Source organism: Calidris pugnax, unplaced genomic scaffold (assembly GCF_001431845.1).
Source record: "Calidris pugnax isolate Ruff unplaced genomic scaffold, ASM143184v1 scaffold148, whole genome shotgun sequence".
Classification (NCBI taxonomy): Eukaryota; Metazoa; Chordata; class Aves; order Charadriiformes; family Scolopacidae; genus Calidris; species Calidris pugnax.
The window spans coordinates 1,599,540-1,623,137 of record NW_015090926.1 but is presented as its reverse complement, the minus strand read 5'-3'; the positions used below and the strand labels follow the sequence as shown (position 1 = coordinate 1,623,137).

The 23,598-nt window shown below is 35.4% G+C and overlaps 1 protein-coding gene across 1 annotated transcript in view; it reads left to right on the top strand.

The window, feature by feature from the left end:
* Positions 1-23,598, top strand: part of MAN2A1 (mannosidase, alpha, class 2A, member 1) — a 119,158-nt gene that overhangs the window by 47,420 nt on the left and 48,140 nt on the right. The window contains exons 9-12 of the mRNA XM_014951502.1: positions 592-794; positions 3,879-4,064; positions 7,133-7,247; positions 10,145-10,212. Coding sequence (XP_014806988.1) covers positions 592-794; positions 3,879-4,064; positions 7,133-7,247; positions 10,145-10,212 — 572 coding nt within the window. The remainder of the gene's footprint in view (positions 1-591; positions 795-3,878; positions 4,065-7,132; positions 7,248-10,144; positions 10,213-23,598) is intronic.

The following is a 23,598-nucleotide window of genomic DNA, read 5'->3' as shown; positions in this document are numbered from 1 at the left end:
CCCTGTCCAGGCTGACCTTAAATGTTTTGAGATGGGGCACCTACTATCTCTCTGGGCAACCTGCTCCAGTGTTTAACCACCCTCATCATAAACAGTGTCTTCCTTACGTCTAAGTCTGAATCTACCTCAAAGTCATTATGCCTTGTCCTGTTGTTACAGGGTCTAATAAGAAGCCTCTCCCTGTATTTTTTATAAGCCCCCCTTTAAGTACTGAAAGGCCACAATAAAGTCTCCCCAGAGCCTTCTGTTCTCCAGGCTGAACAACCCCAACTCTCTCAGCCTGCCTTCACAGGAGAGGAGCTCCAGACCTCTAGTAATTTTTGTGGCCCTCCTCTGGACCTGCTCTAACAGATCCATGTCTTTCTTGTATTGAGTTGAAATAAAGTTGAAATGCTTCTGGAAGAGCTATTCAGCTTGTCTGGAAAGCATGCAGGGAAACTTTAAAGCTCTTTAGGATAGGATTTCTGCTACAATTTTGCTGGTAGACTGGCATATTTTTGAAATGTATATGAGACCAAGCATGTTCATTCTCTTCATATGTTTAAATAAAGAATGTGTAACTATGTTATAGTAATTTTAATTTTCATTCAGGCCCAGTTTGGAACTTTATCAGATTACTTTGAAGCTCTGCGCAAAGAAAGCAATATGGGTGAAAAGAGCAGCAATTCATTTTTCCCTGTTTTAAGTGGAGACTTCTTCACCTATGCAGACAGAGATCATCATTACTGGAGTGGATACTTTACATCGCGACCCTTCTATAAACGACTGGATAGAGTTGTGGAATCCTACTTACGGTAAATACTGCCATCCAGTACATTCATAACATATGTCTTGGCACACAGGAGGGATGAATATGTAAGTACTCCAAATCTGTTGGACAGATGGAAAAGTGATTTTTAAATGCACAGTTTAAGTTTACTTACAATAAGAATAGCCTATATGGTCCCTAAATGTAGTTCTTGTTACAGGGATTAGTTGGTGTATCTGGTTTTTTTAGTAAATTGAGAGAAATACAATAATATTTTTTTCCATCCAAACAAATTAAGTTCTTCTAAAATACTGTTCAAATGATCAGCAAGCCCTGATTCCATGAAAAATAGCAAATAGTATGCTTCTTATTTCTGTATCAGATTTGAGTAGCTGTGAGATCAATCTGTCATTATGGCTCTACTGTGAACTCTTAGAAATACAAAGGTGTGAATTTTACAAGGGTTGTTAGATACAGTTGAGAAGTAGTCAGGAATATTGTGTGCCAAGTGATCTCAAATTGTAAGGTACTGCTCTGCTGAAAAGTGTTTGTGTCTTTACAGAAAGAAAGCTATTGCTGTGTTTTGGTGATGCAGTATTTAAGTGGTTCTCCTTTGTAGCAGTTGTAGATAAGACAAACTGTATTTTAAGGCTCCAGAAAGACATCTGGGACAAATGTATATTATGGACATATATTTCATGTATTGCCAAAACTTGGAGACTCAGTTTCCAAAAGATTATTCTTTCAAGGATCCTTAGTTAAAGGACACTTTTTGTCTTCTTTAAAATATACCTATGTTAGTGCTTTTGTATGCTTTTCAGACCTTTTTGTGCTAGGAAAGAACTTCTGTAATGCTGTAATTTCTTACAGTTAAGGGTTTTTGTCTTGTAATGCAGTAGAGGAGGGAGCAAGAGAGGCATGGAAAGTAGTGTTTTGGGAGCGTGGAAAGCAGCATTTTGGAGGCAGATATAAGTACTTTTCAGAACAGAAACTTCCGTATCTAGCAGAATTTGTTTATTTTCTGCCAAGGAATCAAGTATTTACTCTGGTAAAATGGAGGCTTCACAAACTTGGGACACACAGCTACTCTGTGATCTGTAGTATGTTTTTCTTGAGATCAAAGTGGCTTTTTCTAGCCACCTTGCAGTAGCACTTTGCACTTTTTCTAGCCATACTCTACACTCTAAGAATACATAGTGAGAGACCTGACGTAATCAAGAAAACTAGTGAAGAAGAAATGAAAGCAATAGACTAAGAAATATGTAAGGAGAAGTGAGATCAAGGACCTGAGAATAGAAAGGTGTTAGGGAATAGACAAGGTAACATAGCTTTGATGGCATCACATTAGCCAGCAAGGAGAAAAGTTTCACAAATAGGAAAGCAGGGATGAAAGAAGCCAAAGGCTGTCTGGATCCACTGACTGGTGGATTGTGAGGAGGGAAATCTAACCTGTATTTTGGGGACTAAAATTTTTTGTTTTCTCTGCTTCATGCTGACAGTTGGGTCAGTGTTTAAGAGCTGGGTCAATTTTTTTAAAAAAGGTAGAAAACTTTTCAGACAGGGTTTATTCACTAGATGGTGGCATTTTAGCTACAATATATTTGTTTTCATCTCAAGTTAAGCTGTAATAGAACAAAGTAGCAGGAATGCATAGATGTAGGAATTTGCACTAAGCAACATTAAAATGACAGCCATTAATCTTAAGTGCACTAGTAATAAAAAAAAGGAATTACAACTTTTTTGATTGATTTTTGATTTTGTGTGTAGCTTCCAAGCAGTTATCTTAACTGTAAGAGCAAAATCTCATCCTATTCCTCAGATATTGACAATATGAAAATTGAGTTGTTATACGTAAAGAGTGCCTTTCAGTTCAGTTTGACACATGCTGTTTGCAGTTTTTACATAATTGTCACCTATGTGGTGCATAAAGAGAGAGAGATCAAGCTGAATCCAAATGTATTTTTCATGTTAACAGTTAATAGCAATCCACCATCTGAAAACCCATGTTGAGAATGATTTTAAAATTTGATGTTGTATCTAGTTTAAATTTGAACGCATGCGCTCACTGACAGTTTGGGTAAGTATAGAGTTAACTTATTTTCCCTGTTCAGTTTTTTTTTTTACATGCTTAGAAGTCAGTTTTACATCTGTTTCAAGAACATGCTATTTAGCCTACATGTTCTTGATTTCTTCAAACACATGAGAAGCCTTGATTAAGATCAGATAAAGTTTGAAACAAGAATCGGACACTTATCAGACTTACAAAAACAGAACCGTAAAGTTTTAGGATGAGGACATAGGAAAAAAAGTATAAACAGATGGTTTCTCAGAATTTCTACTGGGCTCAGATATTCATAATGACTGGGAATTATAGTTTGTTTTGGGTTTGTGTTATTTTTGGTTTTGTTTTTTTTTAATAAATCCAGATTTTCAAAAAGCAAGTGAGAATCTAATAGTAATATTATAGTGCTAGGCTTTTGAATAAGGAGAGAAGGGTTCTGCATCCTGTTCAGTCTAAGGGTCTTTGAATCCAGTGTTCGCACCATTCAGGGGAATGTATATTGAGCAGGTGCATGAACTACCTAAGTCTTTAGGAGAATTTAGTTTGCCTAAAGTGCAAGTAGCAGAATAGATACTATATAGTGTACAGATTAATGTATTTCTTTAAGATAATGTGGTTTGTTTAATAAGTTGCTTTTTGAAATGGGAATTGTATGTCTCCGTTAAGGCAGGCTATCGTTGCTGTATCAGATCTGTATACCTCACACATTTGTGAAAATGGTATGTTACTTTGTACTGTCATATTTTTTATTTTAAAGCTCTGTTTTCCATCACTGAAGCCTTGCAAGAAGCTTACAAAGTGTAAAACTAGTTGATAATGAAGTGCAGCAGTAATTTTTAACTGTTTGAAGCTAGAAACAGGCCAAAAAGTACATAAGGTTTAAAGAAACTTGCGGAACTAAGCATGAGGAAAGATATAAAAACATCAGTTTATTCTTTGGGTTAAATGTATGTTGTTACTTTTGTTTTTGTTGATTTTTTTGTTTTGTTTTGGGTTTGTTTTGGGTTGTTTGTGGTTTTTTTTTTTTTTGAACCTATATAAATATTTGATTCTTCTCTGCAATTCCAGAGCAGCTGAAATCCTCTACTCCCTGGCTTTGGTACAGTCGAGTAAATCTGAGAAGATGAGTGTATTTCCTTCAGTGGATAACTATAAACTGTTGACAGAAGCTAGGAGGAACCTTGGACTCTTTCAGCATCATGATGCTATTACAGGAACATCTAAAGATTGGGTAGTTGTGGATTATGGCACTAGGTAACTTTTAATGAATATATAAATATAAATCTTAATTTCCCTTTTTTAAAACGGAAGTATTTATTTCAGAGATACAGATTTGCTAGAGCTAGCAACATACTCAATACTGAAAGTATAGTGGTGCTCTACAAGGGAAGTGGATTTGGTTAGCTATGCTCGTCATTTATGAAATAATTTTTAATCCTCTGAAGTAAGAATTTGATATCCCAACAAAATTTCTGAGGCTTCAAAAGAAGCTAGGTAGACAAGATACTGATAATTCTTTAATAATAGGGCTATTATTTTCTTTAGTAGCTATTGTATAGGACAATTACAATTGTATAATGTAATTTTATATCTGCCTGTGCTAAGCAATGATCAAGAGACGTGCTAATTTAGGTATATATTCTTTGGAAAATTCCACACCCTCTGAAACTTACCTTTCTTCAATGTGGGAAATGTTTTTCATGTTGCCAATCTTCTACGTAATTTGTCTGTTGTTGTTTATTGATGTTTGTTGTGGTTTAGCCAGCAGCTAGGATCACTCAGCCACTTGTGCAGTTCTCCCTCTTCCTCCCTGAGAAAGGTAGGGAGAAGAGGGGGGAAAAAAAAAAGAGGGGAAAGGAAAGGAAAAAAACCTCATGGGTTGAAATAAAGACAGCTTAGGAGAGCAATAACAGAAGGAGGAAAATAATGATCATAATAACGGTAAAAGAATGTACCAGATAAAGTAATACAATAGAAGTCACTCTCACTACCTGGTGAATTGGTTGCCCAGCTCATCCTGAGCAGTGATTGCACATTCCTGCCCCATGGCCAACCCACATTTATATATTGAGCATGATGTCTATGGTATGGAATGTTCCATTGGCCATTCCATTGTTCTGTCTACACTCCTCCTCAGCTTCTGTGGGAAGCTGAAGAAAGCTTGTAATAGTATAAAAATCACCTAACCAGATCTTTATCAACTTGCATCATTGACATTCCTTTCATACCAAATCTGAAAACACAGCAACCACTAGAAAGGGAACTAACTCTATCCCAGGTGAAACCAGGACGCTGTTATATCTGGTGGGTACTTACCTTCTCAGTATTGACAAATTATTCTGCTAGTTAGTTTGTGGAATTTTATATTTGTATGCCTATGTATGCAGATATATGCCTTAATTATGCATTTGTTCAGAAAATTGATATGTATTGGAATTTTAGGCACTAAAAAATTTGACTAATTGAGGTGGATCATGGTAGATGGTTGGTGGCAGAGCATGTTCGTTAAATAAGTTGTTGTTTTAAATGCTTCTCAAATACTCTTTCTTGGTTTAAATACTGCATTAATGACAAGTATTTTTAAATTCAATAAATTTGTAAATTTTTTATCTATTAAAACATAGGTATAATCATAGAATCATAGAACCCCCCCCCCAGTCAGCAGGGACACCTCCAACTAGACCAGGTTGCCCAGGGCCTCGTCAAGCCTCTCCTTGATTATCTCCAGGGAAGGGGCCTCAACCACTTCCCTGGGCAACCTGTTACAATGCTCCACCACCCTCACAGTGAAGAACCCTTTCCTAATCTCCAGTCTAAATCTGTTCCCCTCCAGCTTGAAGCCATTGCCCCTTGTCCTGTCACTGCAGGCCTTTCTAAAACAGGTTCTCCCCAGCCTTCCTGTAGGCTCCCTTCAGGCACTGGAAGGCTGCTATTAGGTCTCCCGGAGCCTCCTCTTCTTCAGGCTGAACAACCCCAGCTCTCTCAGCCTGTTCTCATAGCAGAGGTGCTCCAACCCCCTGATCATTTAGTGGCCCTCCTCTGGAGCTGCTCCATCAGGTCCATGTCTTTCCTATATTGAGCACTCCAGACTTGCACACAGTACTCCAGGTGAGGTCTCACCAGAGCAGAGGAAAGTGGCAGAATCACCTCTCTGGACCTGCTAGCAATGCATCTTTTCATGCAACCCAGGATGCAATTGGCCTTCTGGGCTGCACGTGCACACTGCCTGCTCATGTCCAGCTTCTCATCCACCAGCATCCCCAAGTCCCTTTCCTCAGTGCTGCTTTCTAATACCTCACCCCCTTGTCTGTACTGATGGCAATGATTGTTCTAGCCCAGGTGCAGAACCTTGCACTTGCTCTTGTTGAACCTCATGAGGTTCACCTGGGCCCACCTCTCCAACCTGTCCAGGTCCTTCTGGGTGACATTCCATCCTTCTGGTTTATCAACAACACCACACAGCTTGGTGTTGCCTGCAGACTTGCTTACTGTGCATTTAATCTTCCTGTCTATATTGTTGATAAAAATATTAAACAGTATCGGTCCCAGCACAGACCCTTGAGGAACACCGCTTGTGACTGGTCTCCATCTGGACTTTGAGCCATTGAGTACTACCCTCTGGATGCGACCATCCAGCCAGTTCCTTATCCGTTGAACAGTCCACCCATCAAATCTGTACCCCTCCAATTTGGCAAGCAGGATGTTGTGGGGGACTGTTCAAAGGCCTTACAGAAGTCCAGAAGTTGTAAACATGTGCAGTACACTTGGTTATGAGAGTGGAATACAGACTTCTTTCCCCTTTACAAATAAAATTACACAGCTCTCTGTATTTAAGAATTTGTAAACCTTGTGTCAGCTGAAGGAATGGAAATAATGGTAATAATTTAATTTTTTGTGTTTCTGATTGTTTTTCTAATACTGCTTAAAGGCAGTCTTGACTTTGTGACCAGCATTTCACGTTGTCTCCACTACAGCTACTGGAAATCAAACATATAAAAATCAAACTTGCCTAAGATCAGTATTTTGAGAAAATGCTTGGTATTTTGAGGGTATATATTTTGTAGCATAACAGCAGGGTGGAGATAGTACCTTAGGTTCAGTATACAAGGTAGGAATATAATGAAACTCAGAATATGTCTGCATTTTGCAGTCTGGTCACTCATTGCAACTAGCTGTTCTTAATTTCATGCTAAATTGATATTAAAAATTACATAAATTACATTTCTTTTTCTGCAACTCATAGTTTTGAGTTCTTTTAATGTTTTTAGATTTGGATTATCACATTGAACTGAAAGCTAACCAAGACTTTAAATTTTTAACAGGCTTTTCCATTCAATAGTGAACTTGAAGAAAGTGATAACTGACTCTGCTCATATTCTTATCCTAAAGGATAAAGGTGCTTATAATTATGACGCATCAACTCCATTCCTGAAGATGGTAAGCTATCTTTCTTGATTTTCTCCAAAAATAAAATGTGAACAATGCGTTTTCAATACAATTTAAATGGCCCGCAAAAAGTCAGAATGAAATTTGCTGCTAATACTTGCTCAAAATCTGCACCTTATCATTGTTCATATTAATTGAAGATACTGAAAAGTAAAAAGTGAATACTTCCAGTAGTTAATGCTGAAAAACCTGCACGTATCTAAAGTATATGGGTGTATTTTGTTCCACTTTGTGAATCGCATAGTAAAGCCAGGTGTTCTGATTTTCTTGTGGGACATATGCATGTCACTTGTTGACTTCAGTGACATGCATATGATAAGTGAATATAGAACAGTATGCGGTCCTGTAATTTGACTTTGCTTTACGACTTAACAAATATAGGAATAGGAAAATTTCCATCCTGAGATAAGCCTAAGCTGAATTTACAAGACCTTGTGCTTTTTTTCTTAGCTGAAATTATTTGAAACAGGTATCTGTTGATGATAAAGTCAGTAACAGGTCCCCACATGTCATTTTGAGACCCGTTTTACAGCAAAGAGTACCTTGAAGAAACACACTTGCTAATATTGTTTCCTTTAGCTTCTTCACTTTCTGAAGCAAAACTTTCCACTATCATAGCTAGGTAGTCTTATGAATTCTACCTGAGTCCATAAACCTGGACTAGTCAGGAAATGAGATGCTTTAATTTCTTTGTGCATAAATGTAGCAAGATTAAGACAATTTTTATTATATGATTACCTCACACTTCTAACGTAACTAACATGACATATATCCTGCTGTCTTAGATGTGCCAGATACATCATACATTGAATTACTTTTCCAGTCATATATATATAAAAAATGAATTTTTAAAACAGATCTTTATACTTCTTATTACTTTGATTCCAATATCTATGTACACGTGGTATATAAGTGCCTGTGGGTGTGTGCTATGTGACTCTGTGCCACAATATGTGCAAATACATACAAATATGTTTTTCTCCTGGTTGGAAAGGGTAACAAAAAGAATGTGCAGCTTCATAATCTAAGAATCTTTTGAAGTCATTGATGGAAGGAAGTTTTCACTTCTGCTCTGAATTACTCTGGAGGATGTTGTGATATTGCATTTTGCTAAACTTTCAATTGTTCTTTATGAATCTAGATTGATACTGCTGGATTGTAGAAGTACTAATTGCTCTTTAGACTGTGTATTAGCTAAAAACATACCAGATCAAACCCACTATTATTACTACTGTGAAAGCAGAAATGAAAAAGAAAGTTCTTATTGCAATGAATTCATTATATCTACATAAAACAAAAAAAAACAACACCCGGTGATTACAGAAGTAGATTATGATTTATCTGATGATCTGCAGTAACTGCAGTATATTATAAACCTAATATTCTCACAGTACTTTGGTTACCACAACAAAATATTTTTAATCTGGGGTTTGTAGGGTGCTAATGGGAGAACTGAAGGATATTTACAAAAAACCTTTTGCAAACCTTGAGCAAGTAGAAAGCTCAGAGGCGCTTGTTCTGAAATACTGTCATAGTATTTTGGTGGCCGATAGAAGCTGACATCGAGAATTGCTCAGAGATGGGCATTCAGAATGAATGCTGAGAGAGTTGAGAAAGACAGTAGCTGTTTTCAATCTTACAGTCTTCATTTGTCTTTGAGGGGTGAAAAAGGAAAAAAACCATATGGTCAAAGGAATAGACCAAGAGACTATCGCAGCATTCCAGTAGGTAATAGGTACAACCAGGGGAAAACTGACCTTAAAGCTAGAAAAAAAGCAAGTTGGAAATGAGACAGGATGGAAGGATTCCAGAATGACACTGCTTGTACTGTTTCTGCTATTCTTAATTATTAGTTACATACAAAAGCATCATGGTTTTCCCAGCTGATGACTGAATACTTCTTACATTGTGTGCAAGTTTTACAGACTTTACGTGAGTAAACAAATGAAAACCAGATCTCATGGAAGACAGTACACTGGAAAACAGAAGAAACTTACAGATCCCTGAATGATCCAACCAATAGGATGAGATCCAACCTATAAAAGTAAAGCTATGCAACCACTGCACAATTCCTGTCTTTCATCTAGGTGGCAATAGTTGGATTTCAGGATGTTCTGGAGGGCTCTGAGGAGCTGGGAGCTTTGCACTTCAGTTATAAAGTCTATAGTTGTCACCATTATAAGAACCAGTAGGAATGTAACAGTTCATCAACAGGTTGGCTGCTCTCTTAATTAAAGACTAATGAAATAGTGACAGCAATGGCTTGTCACTACTTTTTCTCACTGAAAGTGAGCCTTCAGTCATAACATGTTTAAAAAATGAGAGAAACTAGGGAAAAATAATAATTCAGCGATATTCTAAAAAAGCTTTTCAAGTAGTTTATACAACATAACAATCATAAACACACACCTGAAATCGTGTTTTTGAAATTTATTTTTGTCTACAAAATGAAGTCTGTCAGAAGACTGAGCTCCAAATCCTTGTGATAAATATACAGGAGTGTAAGGTTTCAGAGAGTAAATTTATAGGAAGAGAAAGTTAATAAAAATACATGACAGTTACATGCAAAACTTCAAGGAAGTTGGTGATTATGATGTATGCAAAAAATGAAAACATGGGGGTAACAATTTGGTAACGGTCTAATAAGTGACATTTCGTGAAAGCAAAGGTTTCTCAATTGGTCAAAGTGAGCCTTTTTCTTTTGTCAGTCTGAAGTACTTAGTTTATAAAATTTTGTGGTTCATTGTTCTGTGGAAGGTGCTAAAACAAGCTTCTGTTTGTGGTATGACCAGCATGTTTTGTACTTCGTAAAGTTCACATAATAGACAAAGCTCAAAAAATGTATGTTTAAGTGTATTCAAAACAAATTCAAAGATGTTCTCTTGTAGGATGATGTTCAGTCTTCCCAAGATTCTTTGCCACGTAAGACAGTTATAAAGCTGACATCACAACCAAGGTAAATAATTTATGTATTACTTAGCGTCTGAGATTCTTTTAGCAATATGTGTGTTTTCACTTCCTAGTAGGTTTTTATGCCATCTCATTTTTTTAAACTTTCATTCAAAATAAAGATAAAATTAAAAAAAAAAAGGTAATCTGGCATATTATGCTAATACTATTATGTCTAGTTGAAAGACAACACGGCACTTTAAAACCAAAGAAGTTTTTCAAATACCACTAATTCAGCTGCAGCAAGTGAAGTATTCTATTTACTATGTGCTTTCAGAGCATTGTAAACCTTAACAAATTATGTGCGCAAGCAGCAGTAGAAAACTCTAATTAAATGTAATTACAGCTGGCTCAATTAACACTGTGACCAAAACCTTAGTCTTTATATGGCCTAAAAATCACAATAACTAAATGCTGGATTATCTTTAAAATTCAACTGAAGATGAACTAAGACTGTTTTGTCTTAACTCCAACTTTACATTGTATTAAGAGGGCCTACTTCTTTATATGTACTTCCAGAGTATTCAATTGAAACTGTCATTCTGCTCTCCCCATAGACAATCCATATCCAACCTGAAATAACTTAAACAATCATTAAAAGTTGACTAATCCAAACCAAGTGAATAAGACATATGGATATGAGAGCTGCTAAGAGTGTAAATCAAGTAATACAAGGTTTTTGCTTACAGAAAGAAAACTGAAGTTTAATTTAAAAAGTAGTGAATGCTATTTTTGTTGATGTTAGTATCTCATTTCTTTAGTTCTTGCTAGTGGCAAGCTAATAAGATTTGCTTGCCTAATTCATGAAGGTGTTGGACTACTCAGCAAACTGTTAAAAAATTTTAATCAGATTCTTTGAAAAAAGGAGTGAAATTTGGTCCATGTTAGATTTTTGGGGAAGCTGTCTTTTGTCCTCTAAAGATAAATGTATATAATGTGTGTGTAAATGTAGTTTTAATATAAGCATTTTGTAAGCGTTTTTAATAGAAACATTGTTTCTAGAGCGGTCTTGTGAATGTCACTATTTTTTTTAAGATAGATGTTTCCTTCTCTTACTGGATAGTTGGCCTATCTGTTCTCACTAGATAGGTACCAATAGATTACCTTAAACTTGTCGAAAAAGGTCAAGAACTTAGGTATCTAGGTATTTATTTAACTAAAATCTTTCAACTTTTTCAAAATATCCCCTCAGATATACTCACTGAGGGCAGATTATGTATATTGTGCATAAACACTTGGCTGGAGACAAGTTCTAACGTAGACTTTCTTTGCCATTTGAGGATAGCTTTAATGCTTTTGCTTTCCTCGCCTAGGTTAGCTGTTAAAATACTCCCCATGTCCCTTCCATCCCCTGATAAACCTTTTGTTTGCATCTGCTGTTCCTCTTACCTCTCTGCGTAGTGTGCTAAGTTTTTCCCTTTTTGGTGTTCGTGCATTTCAGACATTTACTTTTTTTTTCCTCTTTGTTGTACATTAAGTAGATACTTACGTCAAGATTTTTTATTTTAAAATTAATATTGTCCTAGCAGCCTTTTACTGCTGTTCTCTCAACTTTTCTCAACTTACTACGGAGATACCATTGGTAGATAATTGCTAATTTTAACTTGTCTGGTATTGTGAAGATACCATACAGTCATATGAGATGCAGTTCATGTTCCAAAGACTGTGTAATCAGAATTATGAGAGATAGATTAAAGGGGAAAAAAATGCGAAGGAGAAGGGAGGAGGCAGATTACAAGAGAGTATTAATATTGCTGTCTGAAACCCTGTTTTTTAATAATGACTTCCTGTTTGGAAACACTTTCAAAGCAATGCTTAAGTGCACACAATGTCACATTTCCTTTGTTCTTAAAGTTTTCGTTCAAGTGTTTGTACTTTCAATTCTTTTCAGTTATAAAAATGAGCCTAGTCTTTCTAGGCATTTAACTTTATCTCTGGTTGTAGTCTGAATCTCCACTAACATTATCATTGTTAAAACTGGTATTTAAGCTGAGACAGTACCTTCTGCTTAAATCTAGTATGTGAGTACTATGACTGTGCATCTGAGTTTTAAACCAGTAACCAGTAGAGATTTATAAATGTTAATTTCGGTAGAATCTTAAACTCAACTTGAAAAATTTATCATTAAGGATTACTATGCTTAAACTTCAGAGTTGAAAGCTTCCAAGCCAGAAACTGGGTTTTCATTTCAAATTTTGAGTCATCAGCAGATTGGAAATACTGATTATCTTCAAAACTCTATTACTTGGTTTTCCTCTATTCATAATCGTCTTTATTATTCCTGTCTGGAGCATGAAATCTCTGGATTTCTTTGTTACTGTGTTCTAATATACCATTGTGTGGGATCGAAGTTAAGTCAATGTAACTAGCAAAGTGTGACTTTTTTTAAATTGCCTGAATATTTAGGTTTTTGTAATTTTGCATTTCCATGTCAAGATTTTTAAAAATAAGTATTGTAAATTGATTGTTCTTATAAAAGTTTGGTTCATATCACCTGAGGATCACTGCTGATGGGAAGCTTATAAGATAATGTTGGGGTTTTTATCTGATTAATTACACAATCATTTTCCTGTTTTCTTCTATTTTACTGAGTTGATACTTAATTCCAAATCTAACCTGCTTTTCAACAAGAAACTATTTCGTCGTATGCTTTTGCTTCTCTCAAACAGCCTTCCTTTTCCATGTTTTTTAGTTGTGTTCTCAACTACGTATGAAAGTTGTAGACAGTAGTGAAACTAATTGGACAGACTGTACAGGAGAGCTAGTACAACTTGATTACGTAGAAAAAAAAGAAGAGAGGACAAAAACTTTCAGTAGTCATTGTTCTAATATGAAGTAGGTCCAGACGGTTGTGTGGTTGAGAAGTATCTTTCAAATTGCTTCTAAGTAGGTACCAATTGTAATATATTTGGTATTGTTACTCCCCTCTGCCCTCTTCCCCCATGCATCAGTTCTCTGTAGCGCTCTGTTGCCATCTTTTTATGAATCTGTAGTTTCATAAAAGAAGTAATGTGTTAATTTCCATGAAATAGGTATGTAGAGTATTTTAAATGTTGCTGTGACTGTGCCACCTTAGAACAACTAAGCGGTCTTATGATCAGGCTTTTGAGTACTGAAGTTATGGCGTATTAAATTTTACTATTTAAGTGATAATTGGAGTTGCATGCTGTTTAAAAAAATTGTTACTTCCGGCTGAAAACCAAAGCTTTCACAAGGTAATATCCAACTAGATATGGAATTACTTTTGTCTTGTTCTGAAATTAACAATTGTTACAATGAATCTTGGAGACAAAGCCCATGAGTTTGCTGCATTATACTTCTGTGAGAGCCCTGTCCTTTGATATAATCATTGTTTCTTGGGAACAGTCTGGCAGAAGTCATACTTCCCAAATGGCAACAGACTTGCACTCACTGGACTTGGAGGGGGGTGCGGGTTTGAACCTCATGCCAACCAATTTAAGCTGGTGGCTGTTGATTAAGGTTGTGTCAACAATGTGATTGGCAAGTTTTCTTAGCTATTTCTATCTACAGTGTTTCCTGGAGACAGCATTGCAGGGGGGCTGTGATACATGACCAAATAACTGAATTGGCTGTCCTTACCAGCTTGGATTTCATAGTAATACAGTCTGGCACAGCATGAACCTAGGAGTGAACGGGACACATTTTCCCCTCCCTTGCCCCTGCCTTTTTTTTTTATCCACTTCTGAACTTTCATGTCCCTGACTGGGGGGTTTCAGTCCTGAACTCCATTGCGCTCTGCAAACATGGTGTAAGGCATCCCATATGAACTGCAACTATGAGGTTGCAAAATTTTTAAAAATAATTTATTTAGGATTATTTTTAGTGCTATACCGACAATAATTTGCTCACAGGTTACTTTTGACAGCTAATTGTTTAGGAATGTTATTATAACCTTCTTATCAGACTAGTTTAGTAATTTAGCAGATACATTTCCACTGGTTGAGATATTCAGGTTGCCTAGGGGGTTAATTCTGGGTAGGATACACTGTAACCAGTGATTTCTTCAAAGATCTATCAAAGGACCAAACAGTTTAGTGACATCCACCTTATAAAAGAAAGTTTCATTTTTCCAAAGAGAGGATACGAAACAATATGAGCTGTTATCCTTAGTTCAATATCTATGAGCAAGTTTGGCATAAGGTTGTTATTAACAAAGTTTTGGCAGAAGTTGTGTTCTTCATGTTAGGTCCAAAAATTTGAGAAACAAAATTCTTATTTATCCTTATGATTTTGCAAGATGGTTACCTTTTCAAAAATTCGCTTGGCACACATACTGCCTGCTTTCTCAACACAGGACTACAATGTAGAAATTTAAGCTATTTTATTAAGTTTAATGTGTGGTAAAGTATAAGGTACAAATGTCAAAAATGCTCGGCAGAGCAGTGTGTATGTTAGTGTATTTGGTTGGAAGATGACAGCAAAGATAACTTGCCTGAGAAGGAAACTTTGTTGGTGTGCTATGCCAAAAGGGAAAGCTGTCCTGATGGCGTGAAGAAATTGATTGAAGCTTCACACCAAAGGAACTGTATTTTTCTGAGTTTAGAAGGTGACTGGATTGCGGTTATATTTTAATATTCTCATTTGGCAACTTTAACTTTGGTGGTGGGTTTTTTTTAAGTATTTTTACCTGTGTTTTCCATGTTGGGACAATCAATCTAAACAGTTGTCCAGTGTGGTTACAAGATGCTCTGACAGCATTTGACATTTTAATGATATACATATTTCATTACCTTTTATGCTTGTATGAGTTCTGAGGCATGTGTATTTCTAGTTACATACTGAAACAGTTTTAAAAAAACTTGAAACAAGGGTATTTTCAGTTGTCAATCAGAAGGAAAAATATTTAAAGAAAACAAGAAAGAGTACAGTAACATTTAAAATAAGGCAAAAAATATTTGTGGCAGTTCATACGTTGTTAATAAGCACACTTGTTTCCCAGGGGGTAACCAAGCCAACAGTTTTAGCTTTTCATTGGATGAAATAGTGATATCAATACACACAGCCTTATTATGTTTTTATTAAAGTGAAACCTCTGTATTAGTAGCTTTAAGGGAGATGGACAGGTTGAACACTCATTCAGTCGAGCTTAAGACTCTTTCCTTCTGTTAAGAAACAATACTTAAGCACTTTTACTTTCAGCACAGTAGTGCAAGTAGTTAAAAAATTAGAAAGCCCTTTGAAACTATACGTGAAGAGCTGCACTTCCAGTTTCCAATACCCGGGTTGCTTAGACTGAATACAGCCTAATGATTTTTTAAAAAATTACTTTAAAGTGTTAATCTCAGTGTTCAGCTGACTGATCAATTACTAGTTTTCAGGTGACCTATAACTGCCATGAACAAGTTCTGTTTATAGTAAACTCAAGGTCATTTTGACTAAACGGAAAGGGTATTTAAAAAAGCCATCTCCCTCTTGATTTTAATGATGGAGAAGCTGTTGCAAAGGCAATGAAATGCTTGGCTATCACAACTTAACTCAGGTGTCCAAATCCTGAAACATCAGTTAACGTGAACCTGAAATAAATATTTCAGTAAAAGTCATTCTGGCAAAAATGGTGACTTCAAAATGAACAAAAGCAAACCCAGGATACTTTCATTCTATTTTATAGGTAGACATTAACTCGGGATTTTATGAACACAATCAGCAAATTATGCTTTGAAAATGTCAAGTGGGAGAGGAAGTGAGGGTGGTGAAAGAGTTCATAGCACCTTCATCTTTTAATTCCTCCTCTTTTCTGTAAGTTCACAGCAGTTTTTCAGAGATTTCCATTTTTATTGTGGGACTTTTCTACTTCTTGTGTTAATTACACTGCATGCAGGCTTGTCTCAGAACTGGCTCCCCGCACTGGCAGTTGACTTCATGAAAAGTGTATCTGGGAACTCTGAAAATAAGCTAAAAGATGAATGTCTCATTTGATGTAAGGAATAGCTCTTTAAGACTGAACTGTAACTCATTTTTTAAGTTATTATAAATTTTCATTATTAAGAAGACAAAAGCAGATTTGATTTGCAATTAATTGGCCTCCAAAGCTTTCTGTGGAATTAATCTTTATTTTTCAAAATTCAGTTTTGACTATCATGCATCTGAATTCAAGTTCTAAAATTCCTTAAATTTCAAACTTCTAATAATTACTTTTTCAGTTTATAAAAATTCTTACAAATCAAACTTTTTTCAGTTTTTGGTCTGTCTTATTGTTGGTAAACCAATGATGGTCTGTTCTAAATATTTTTGTTTACTGATTGTCTCTGAAATTACAGTTGCAAAATTAAACCAGTAAATAAGTTGATACAGTTTGTAGCAGTTGTAGAATCTTTGCAGTTTCTCAAAATTGCACAAGTTTGGGGGTTCAATGCACAGTTTTTGTTTGGGTTTGTAGTACCAGTGTAATCGTATTGTGAAGGTGTTTGATGCTTCAGTTGCTATAAAAAATTAAAACATTAAAATGAAAAATTCCACAATTGGGTGCAACAAGAAATTTCTGGGTTCCTCTGAAAACACTGTTTGTATTGGAAGTGTCATATGAAATGCAGAAAGAAAAGATTAACTAAAGGTAGTCTGGTGGGAGGAGAAAAACCTGGGTTTGTTTTTCAAAAAACAAAAAATGATCATTGTGAAGGAATATTCTAGTAAAGAACTGACTATAACTGAAAGATCTGGATTGTATGCATGTACTTGTTGAAGCAGGTTTGGGAAGTAGAAGATACACATTTTCAATATATTAGTATATTTGTGTATTATTTCTTTTTTTTTTTTTCCAGGCACTGGCCCCTTCAGCCTTTTAACTGGAGTTGCTTTGAGGCAATACTGTAGTTAGTCCAAGGCTCTCAAGGCACAGACTGAAGTGATATGGCATACTTAAAGTCTTTCTGCTCTTCTGAACCAGATTTTTTTTCCCTTCTAAATGCAGATTTATAAAGCCTGCACTACAAGAGGAACAAGGAAAGGATTTTAGTGAAGGTACTTCCTGATCCTGAAAAAGTCAGGGGGCTTCAAGCCCATCTTGGACTTCAGAACACCTCACAACTTTGTGGTAAAAGAAAAATTTAAAATAGTGCCTTTGGACTTAATCCTTTTATCCTTAATTGGAGAGTAGTTATGTGCTCCAGATTAGGATATGTGTGCCACTACAATCCATCCTAATCATAGGAAGTATGTGTATCTGGCATATGTAGTAGGTACATAACATCTTAAAAGTCTTGTCTTAGGTTAATGTTGGTTTTTTTGTGTTCTCAAAATTTATAGTTCTTGCTGTGCTGTTGTCTGTGTTTATCGTGAATGCTGTTTTCTTGAGGGTGTTCCATGGTTTGTTCTTGAGAAAGCCATGCAAAGGTCTCGTTTCCTGTAAGAGCAGAGGGATGGAATATGTGCCTGTTGTCTGCCCAGTTCTCTGCCTTTTGCATGAGTAATGGCTACTATAAAGATATATCTGTAGAGTTATAAAAAAAGAATTGATAGGAATGTGTGAGAGTTCTCTTACCTTTATCAATGAGTCTTAAGTTTGACTTTGAGTTTGTCATTAGGAAGGGCATTCCTGGAGTGATTCAGAATTCTGAAATGTCAAGCTAAGATAATAGAACTTTTTTTAAAGCACTCAACCATTGCTTTTAATTATTTCATATGTTAATTAGAACTGTCAGCCATTGCTTCTTTTAGAAAGAATGTGTAATTTTAACATTATACCTCTGTTTCTAAACTATGCACTTAATTTCCTCCTCAAATGCTGTTACAATCATAGCATAATTCTGTTTTGTATTGGTTGAAACGCTATTGAATTCTTAGGAATTTGCCGATTTATTGATACTCTCTCGTCACCAGTTTGATTTTATAATGAAAAGCTGGTTGGTGAATAATAGATTCTGTTTCCACCTTGTTTTTTGTACCTTATGAAAGCAACACAAATTTATATTGTGTGCTTGTAATTTGAAGTTGAGATTTGATTTCTACTAATTCTTCTGCAGGATTTTTTTTCATTAAGCAGAAAAGATGTTTTAGTTAGGAAGAGCCAAAAATCTTAATATTTGTCCATACATGACAATATTTGATTATATACAGTCAAGACTAATATTCTAATCTAATAAACAGTTTAATTGGATTGTAAGAATTGCTGCTTATATGTAATTTTTTGTTTGTTTTGTTACATCTGTAACAATATTAATAATCCCAAATTCGGATTCTTAAATTTACGAGACGCTTAGCTGTATGTGATGCAGAGGAGCATATAAGCATTATTTATCTTACCTAGTTAAGGAAGTTGTAAAGTCTCCTTAGACTTTATCCAGTCAATGAAAAGCCCTTTGGGAAGGTATCTCCCTTTGGGGAGAATTTGCTTTTCTCTGACTACATAGAGGAGAACTGCTTGCTTAACTTGAATTTTTATTAAACCACTCATGTTCTTACTGCCCCAAACTTCATGTTTACATCTCACAGTATTTCTGGGACTGCAGCTCTGTAAGCATAAGGTTTTCCTCACAAAGGACTTCTCTATTTGATTTCGTGTCTAGGATTGTATAATAATGAAGAGTAACAGTTTTGGCATCTATTTTATCTCAGAGGAGGTGTACATTAATGGTGTAGCAATTACTGAAACTAAATGTAGTATAAGTAGGTGTGTTGATGCATCCTTTCACTGTAGTTTCATTTGGTACTTTGAGCTTAACTTGTTACAGCTTTTTCTGAAAGTTCATTCTCATAATGTGCAGATGAAGTTTTTTTAAAAAGCCACTAGACCAAACAGGAATGTTGAAGTTGATCTGATCCCCTTTTCTTTAAAACTAGAAAACAAAACATTAGGCTTTAATTTCTAGTCAGTTTGTTGTAAATGTGTTTTTGCTAGCATGACCTTCATTCAGTTAATAGAATTGCTAGTTGCCTAGGTATTACTAAAACAGTCATTGCTAAATGTTGGATATCACATATTATTCAACTTATATCCTTGGGTATCCATCTGAGTAGGGTGGAGGTTTTTTTTTTGCTAAATGAGGCCAAAAACAAGCAAGAGGTTCTTTAGGTCTGATCATAAAATAACAAATTGCTTTCTATTTCTATCAATATATCATTCTAGAGTAGAATGTAAATAGATTATAAAATTTGAAGTCATACTGGAAACAATCACTCTTATAGGATTAAAATTTAAAATTATCTTAATAAACTGCAGCCAATGTTTCATAGTCAAAGAATGAAATGAAGCAGTCAAGTGGAAGTATTACACACAACATGGAAAAATAATGTGGGGACTAACCCAGCAGGCATGAGGGAAGCAGAAACAGACAAGACACTACAAAAGATCAGATTGAGACTGCTACTTGTATGGTGTCAGAGGTAGTTTTGCTTTTGAATTATTTAAATGGAGGTTCTGTGTAAAATACAACTGAAATAGTGTACTATACTCGGAGTGATGAAGGCTTCATCAAAAATAAGGTCTATAGTTTTAGAAAACATACTTTGAGAGATGAAACTTTGAACAGGCTTGAGCTGGAGAACAGCATAAACAGTTTTTGGACATTTTCAAGAATGGTGATTGAAGCATTTGTCAAAGCTTGTCTTACTGAATTCTCTGTCTGGATAAGAGATCAAACTACAGCAACCTTCTACTCCACTAGGTTTTTATTAAGATATAGATTTGCCTTTTGTCTCTTGAATTTAGTCTTAAGAGTCATAGCAAGCCAGCGTATTTTGCAGCACCAAGCGTGGCCTAAGGCTATAGGCTAGTCTGTTTTGTATATACTGTCTTTTATTTGACCAACTGGAATAAATGAGAAAAGTGGACTGATTTAAGGCATACAAGACCTTCCAGTGACCTGAAATGTTACCTGCTGTTTGTGTGAGAACTACTTGTTCTAATTAGAGAGCAGCTCTGCTCACAACTGCTCTCCCTAATGCACAAGCACAGCATTTTATATTCAGTTTGTCATATAGGCAAAAATAATTTCCTTTTTTAACTCTGACAAGCATTATTTTGGCACTTGACAGATCTGTTACAAAAAGTGTTTCTGTATCACTGCTGATGAAAGAGCTGTCTGAGTGCTGGGTATTTTAACTGTTTTACATGCTAAATGTTTGCAGAGTAAGACATTTATTTTATGGTTTTTTTTACTGTGGGTAGGTAGCTTTCTGATGAGGTGAGAAGTGTTGAGTAGATTAATAACTACTTACATTAGTAGCAACCGATCAGTTTTCTATAGGAATGCAAAGGTCAAGATATTTCTTAATAATGGAAAACTCTGGAATTTCCCTCTACCTGCTCCCAACCCCCCTATAATGTAGCATGTATACTACATATATGTGTATGTATCCAGTTATATTTATAAAAGAAATATCCTAAATCACTAACATTGTATTTCTATAAATTAATTGGTATGGCTTGACATAGAAGGGTGTTTTCCCATCTGGAAAAAAACCAAACTCTGATGCAGAATTATTCCATCTCATGGTTATTACTGTTTTTGCTTCCTTCCTGAATATGAACTTATGAAGCAAATTATTTTTGGTTTATTGGACAATTATCCGTGTATCTCTCTTCAAAAATACATTAAAAAATTCCTCAGGGGTTTATGGACTTTTTGACTCAAAATTCACAGCCAATAGGTTTCCACATTCTTTGTTCTTTTGTTTCTTGGTAGGGTTTGCCACTATTAAAAGAAAGTTGTGAGCCAGATGTCTTTGTTACCCAGAAGCTTGGAGTTCAGTGTTTTGAATAATATATATTAGAAAACATACAATTTTGGTGAAATTAGGAGAACTTTTTACATTTCAGAAAGAGATATTTGTGTAGCAGAGGGGGAATGAGGATGGCTTTAAGAAATACCTCCAGAGTAAAATTTTCCTTAAAACATGCATGAATTAGACTTAAATACCTTAAGTAACTGGATTGGTCACATGACTTTTATGCATGAGATTTAAATGACTTTGTCCAAAACTCTGTTACCTCATTTTCTTACTAATTAAATTTTGAATAGGACTGAAAAGTATCTTGAAATGTTGTGAAACATATAGTTTCTAAAGCTCAATTTAGTAACTGATAGAAGAGCTGAAGAAAAAAGCATTAATCTGCTGTCAAGGAGTGTCATGATCATGAGCCTGCAGAGTTAGCTTTTGATTAGACGTGTTCCTAAAGTAGTATTAAGAACGTGGCTTGAGATATGTCTGATTTTTGTAGAACCAGAGGAGCAGCATGAGTAGATGATTTCAGATGATATCCTGAATCCTTTTTTTTTAAAAAAAGAAGTTGATTAAAGAACACTTCAAGTTGTGTATGTGGCATTTACATGGCATTTATTTTCAGAGCAGTTATTTTGGAGACTCTTTCCATCTTTAATAATTCATAGCAGAAATGCATGCAAACTTGGCCAGATACGAAAAAAAAAGTGGATGAGGGGACCTGTACTTAAAATGTTACTTTAATCATACTTTTAACTAAGGAGGACTTGACTCTTAGGTGGGAGACAGTAAGAGCTCTGAACAGAACTAACTTGATAGAACATCTTTTTTTTTTAACTTAGTGTTTTGAGTAAACACTCAGCAGTTTTTCTTCTTAAGAAAAAGGAATTTTTATGGTTAGTTTTTGTTCAGTTTTTTCCCATGCCTCTCTAGAGCAAGGAGAGAGCTTTTTAAATAACACAAGAGTATTTTTTGTTGTCCAGTTACTTTCAGTTTTATTCTGAATTTAAAAATTGAGGAAGTGTCTATTACATGTTTTCTTGGGCAAGAATCATGGAGGTCTTTTCTTCAAGGACATTGTACATGTTTGCAGTTTTGCTTTTTTTCCAAACTTAGCAGTTTTTTAGCTTAGCCTCTATAATAGAAAAGGGAAAGAAACTAATCAGCTTTGAAGGTGCTGTTCATGTAACTTTGCATTGAAATTGCGGATATGTCTTCTGATGAGTTATAATGGGAAATGATCTAATCTGTCCGTGGAGAGAGATTGCCAGAGAGATACCAGTAGAATTGATCTGTCTGAACTAGAGCTCCTGAAGCAGTTGGTTCTCAAAGCAAATTTTAATATAAGTCCTCCACTGAGGAATGAAAGCTCCTAAGCTGTTTTGAGTCCAGGTGTCTTGAAGAGGTGGTCTGAAAAATCCTTTGTCACTGATGATCCTCTGATATTTACTGGTAGTGAGTTCTGGTTCCTCACATTAGCTGAAGGCATTGATTGTGAAGGCAGCATTGAATGAACTTTAAAACAAAATGGTGTATGTGTTGCAGGTGTTACCAGTAAATGTGTCTTTGTATCAATATATATGTATGCCCGTATGTTTAGGTACATCAGTGGAAAAAGAAAAAAGAACAGTGGTCTGAAATACTGTAACTTCTCAGTTTAAGAAACAAAATTTGCAGTAGCATTCTTCTATGAGACCAAGGTTGAAGTTGTTAGAGATCTGAACCAGCTTTATTCACATTTTTCTTGTGAATATAGCAACACTGGTTTATATGTTTTCTTGATAACTTAGTAAAGAAAGTATGGAAATAAGAATGGGAGGGGTGGCTTTTTTCACCTCTGGCTGAAAATTTTTCACAGCAAATGAAATCTTTACTACAGGAAAGACTAGTCAAAATATTCCTTGATGCTTGGATGTATGTGATTATTAGAAGGGTTTATTAATGGCATATGGTAGGTTATATAGGGAAAACTAATATAAGATACTTGTTCTAGGTTTCAGAGACCCAGAAAAGTATGAGGTGAAAAATTCAAGGTATGTCTTTCCAAAGGTGTCTGAAAACCAGGTGGCAGGATTTGCTTTTCTGAAATAGCAAATATTTGCACATCAGACATGCATCAAATTTAGGATTAAGAGCTCAAATCTGCACCTGTTTCTGATTTTTTGAGGGGCTGAGAGCAGTTTACTCCTGCTTCTGGTACACAGATGGAATATGTGGTCTCTGTGTGAGTAAATTGGCCATGGTTTTATATGTAGAAGGTTACATGATTTCCTTTTGTTTCAATATGGTTTATATTAAAATAGTTTCAGTATTCTTTGATTTCTTGAGTAAGTGAAAGAAATGATGACTGACATTTGGCCGTAATGGTGTTTCTAAAGTATTTTGGGTAAAAATTTTCATCTGAATTTTACTGGTAGTCATTAAGAACCCTCCCCCTTTATTTGGACAAAATGTGTGAGCTTTTGTAGTTTTCGTGGTGCTATTGCCAAAGAACAGTGATCTGAATAATGAAAGGAAAATAATTGCTTGCTGCTTCTGAAAGAGTAATAATAAATTTTTTAAATATTAAAATCTGGAATAGAAAATCTTTAAATATTGTCAAGTTGCTTCTCTGTGTAACGGAACCACAATATGTTAAGCAATTGTATTCTATGTTTGTAGATGACATTCATTGTAATGGTACAGCTTAAGTGCAGTGTAGCTCCTTCATTTTATA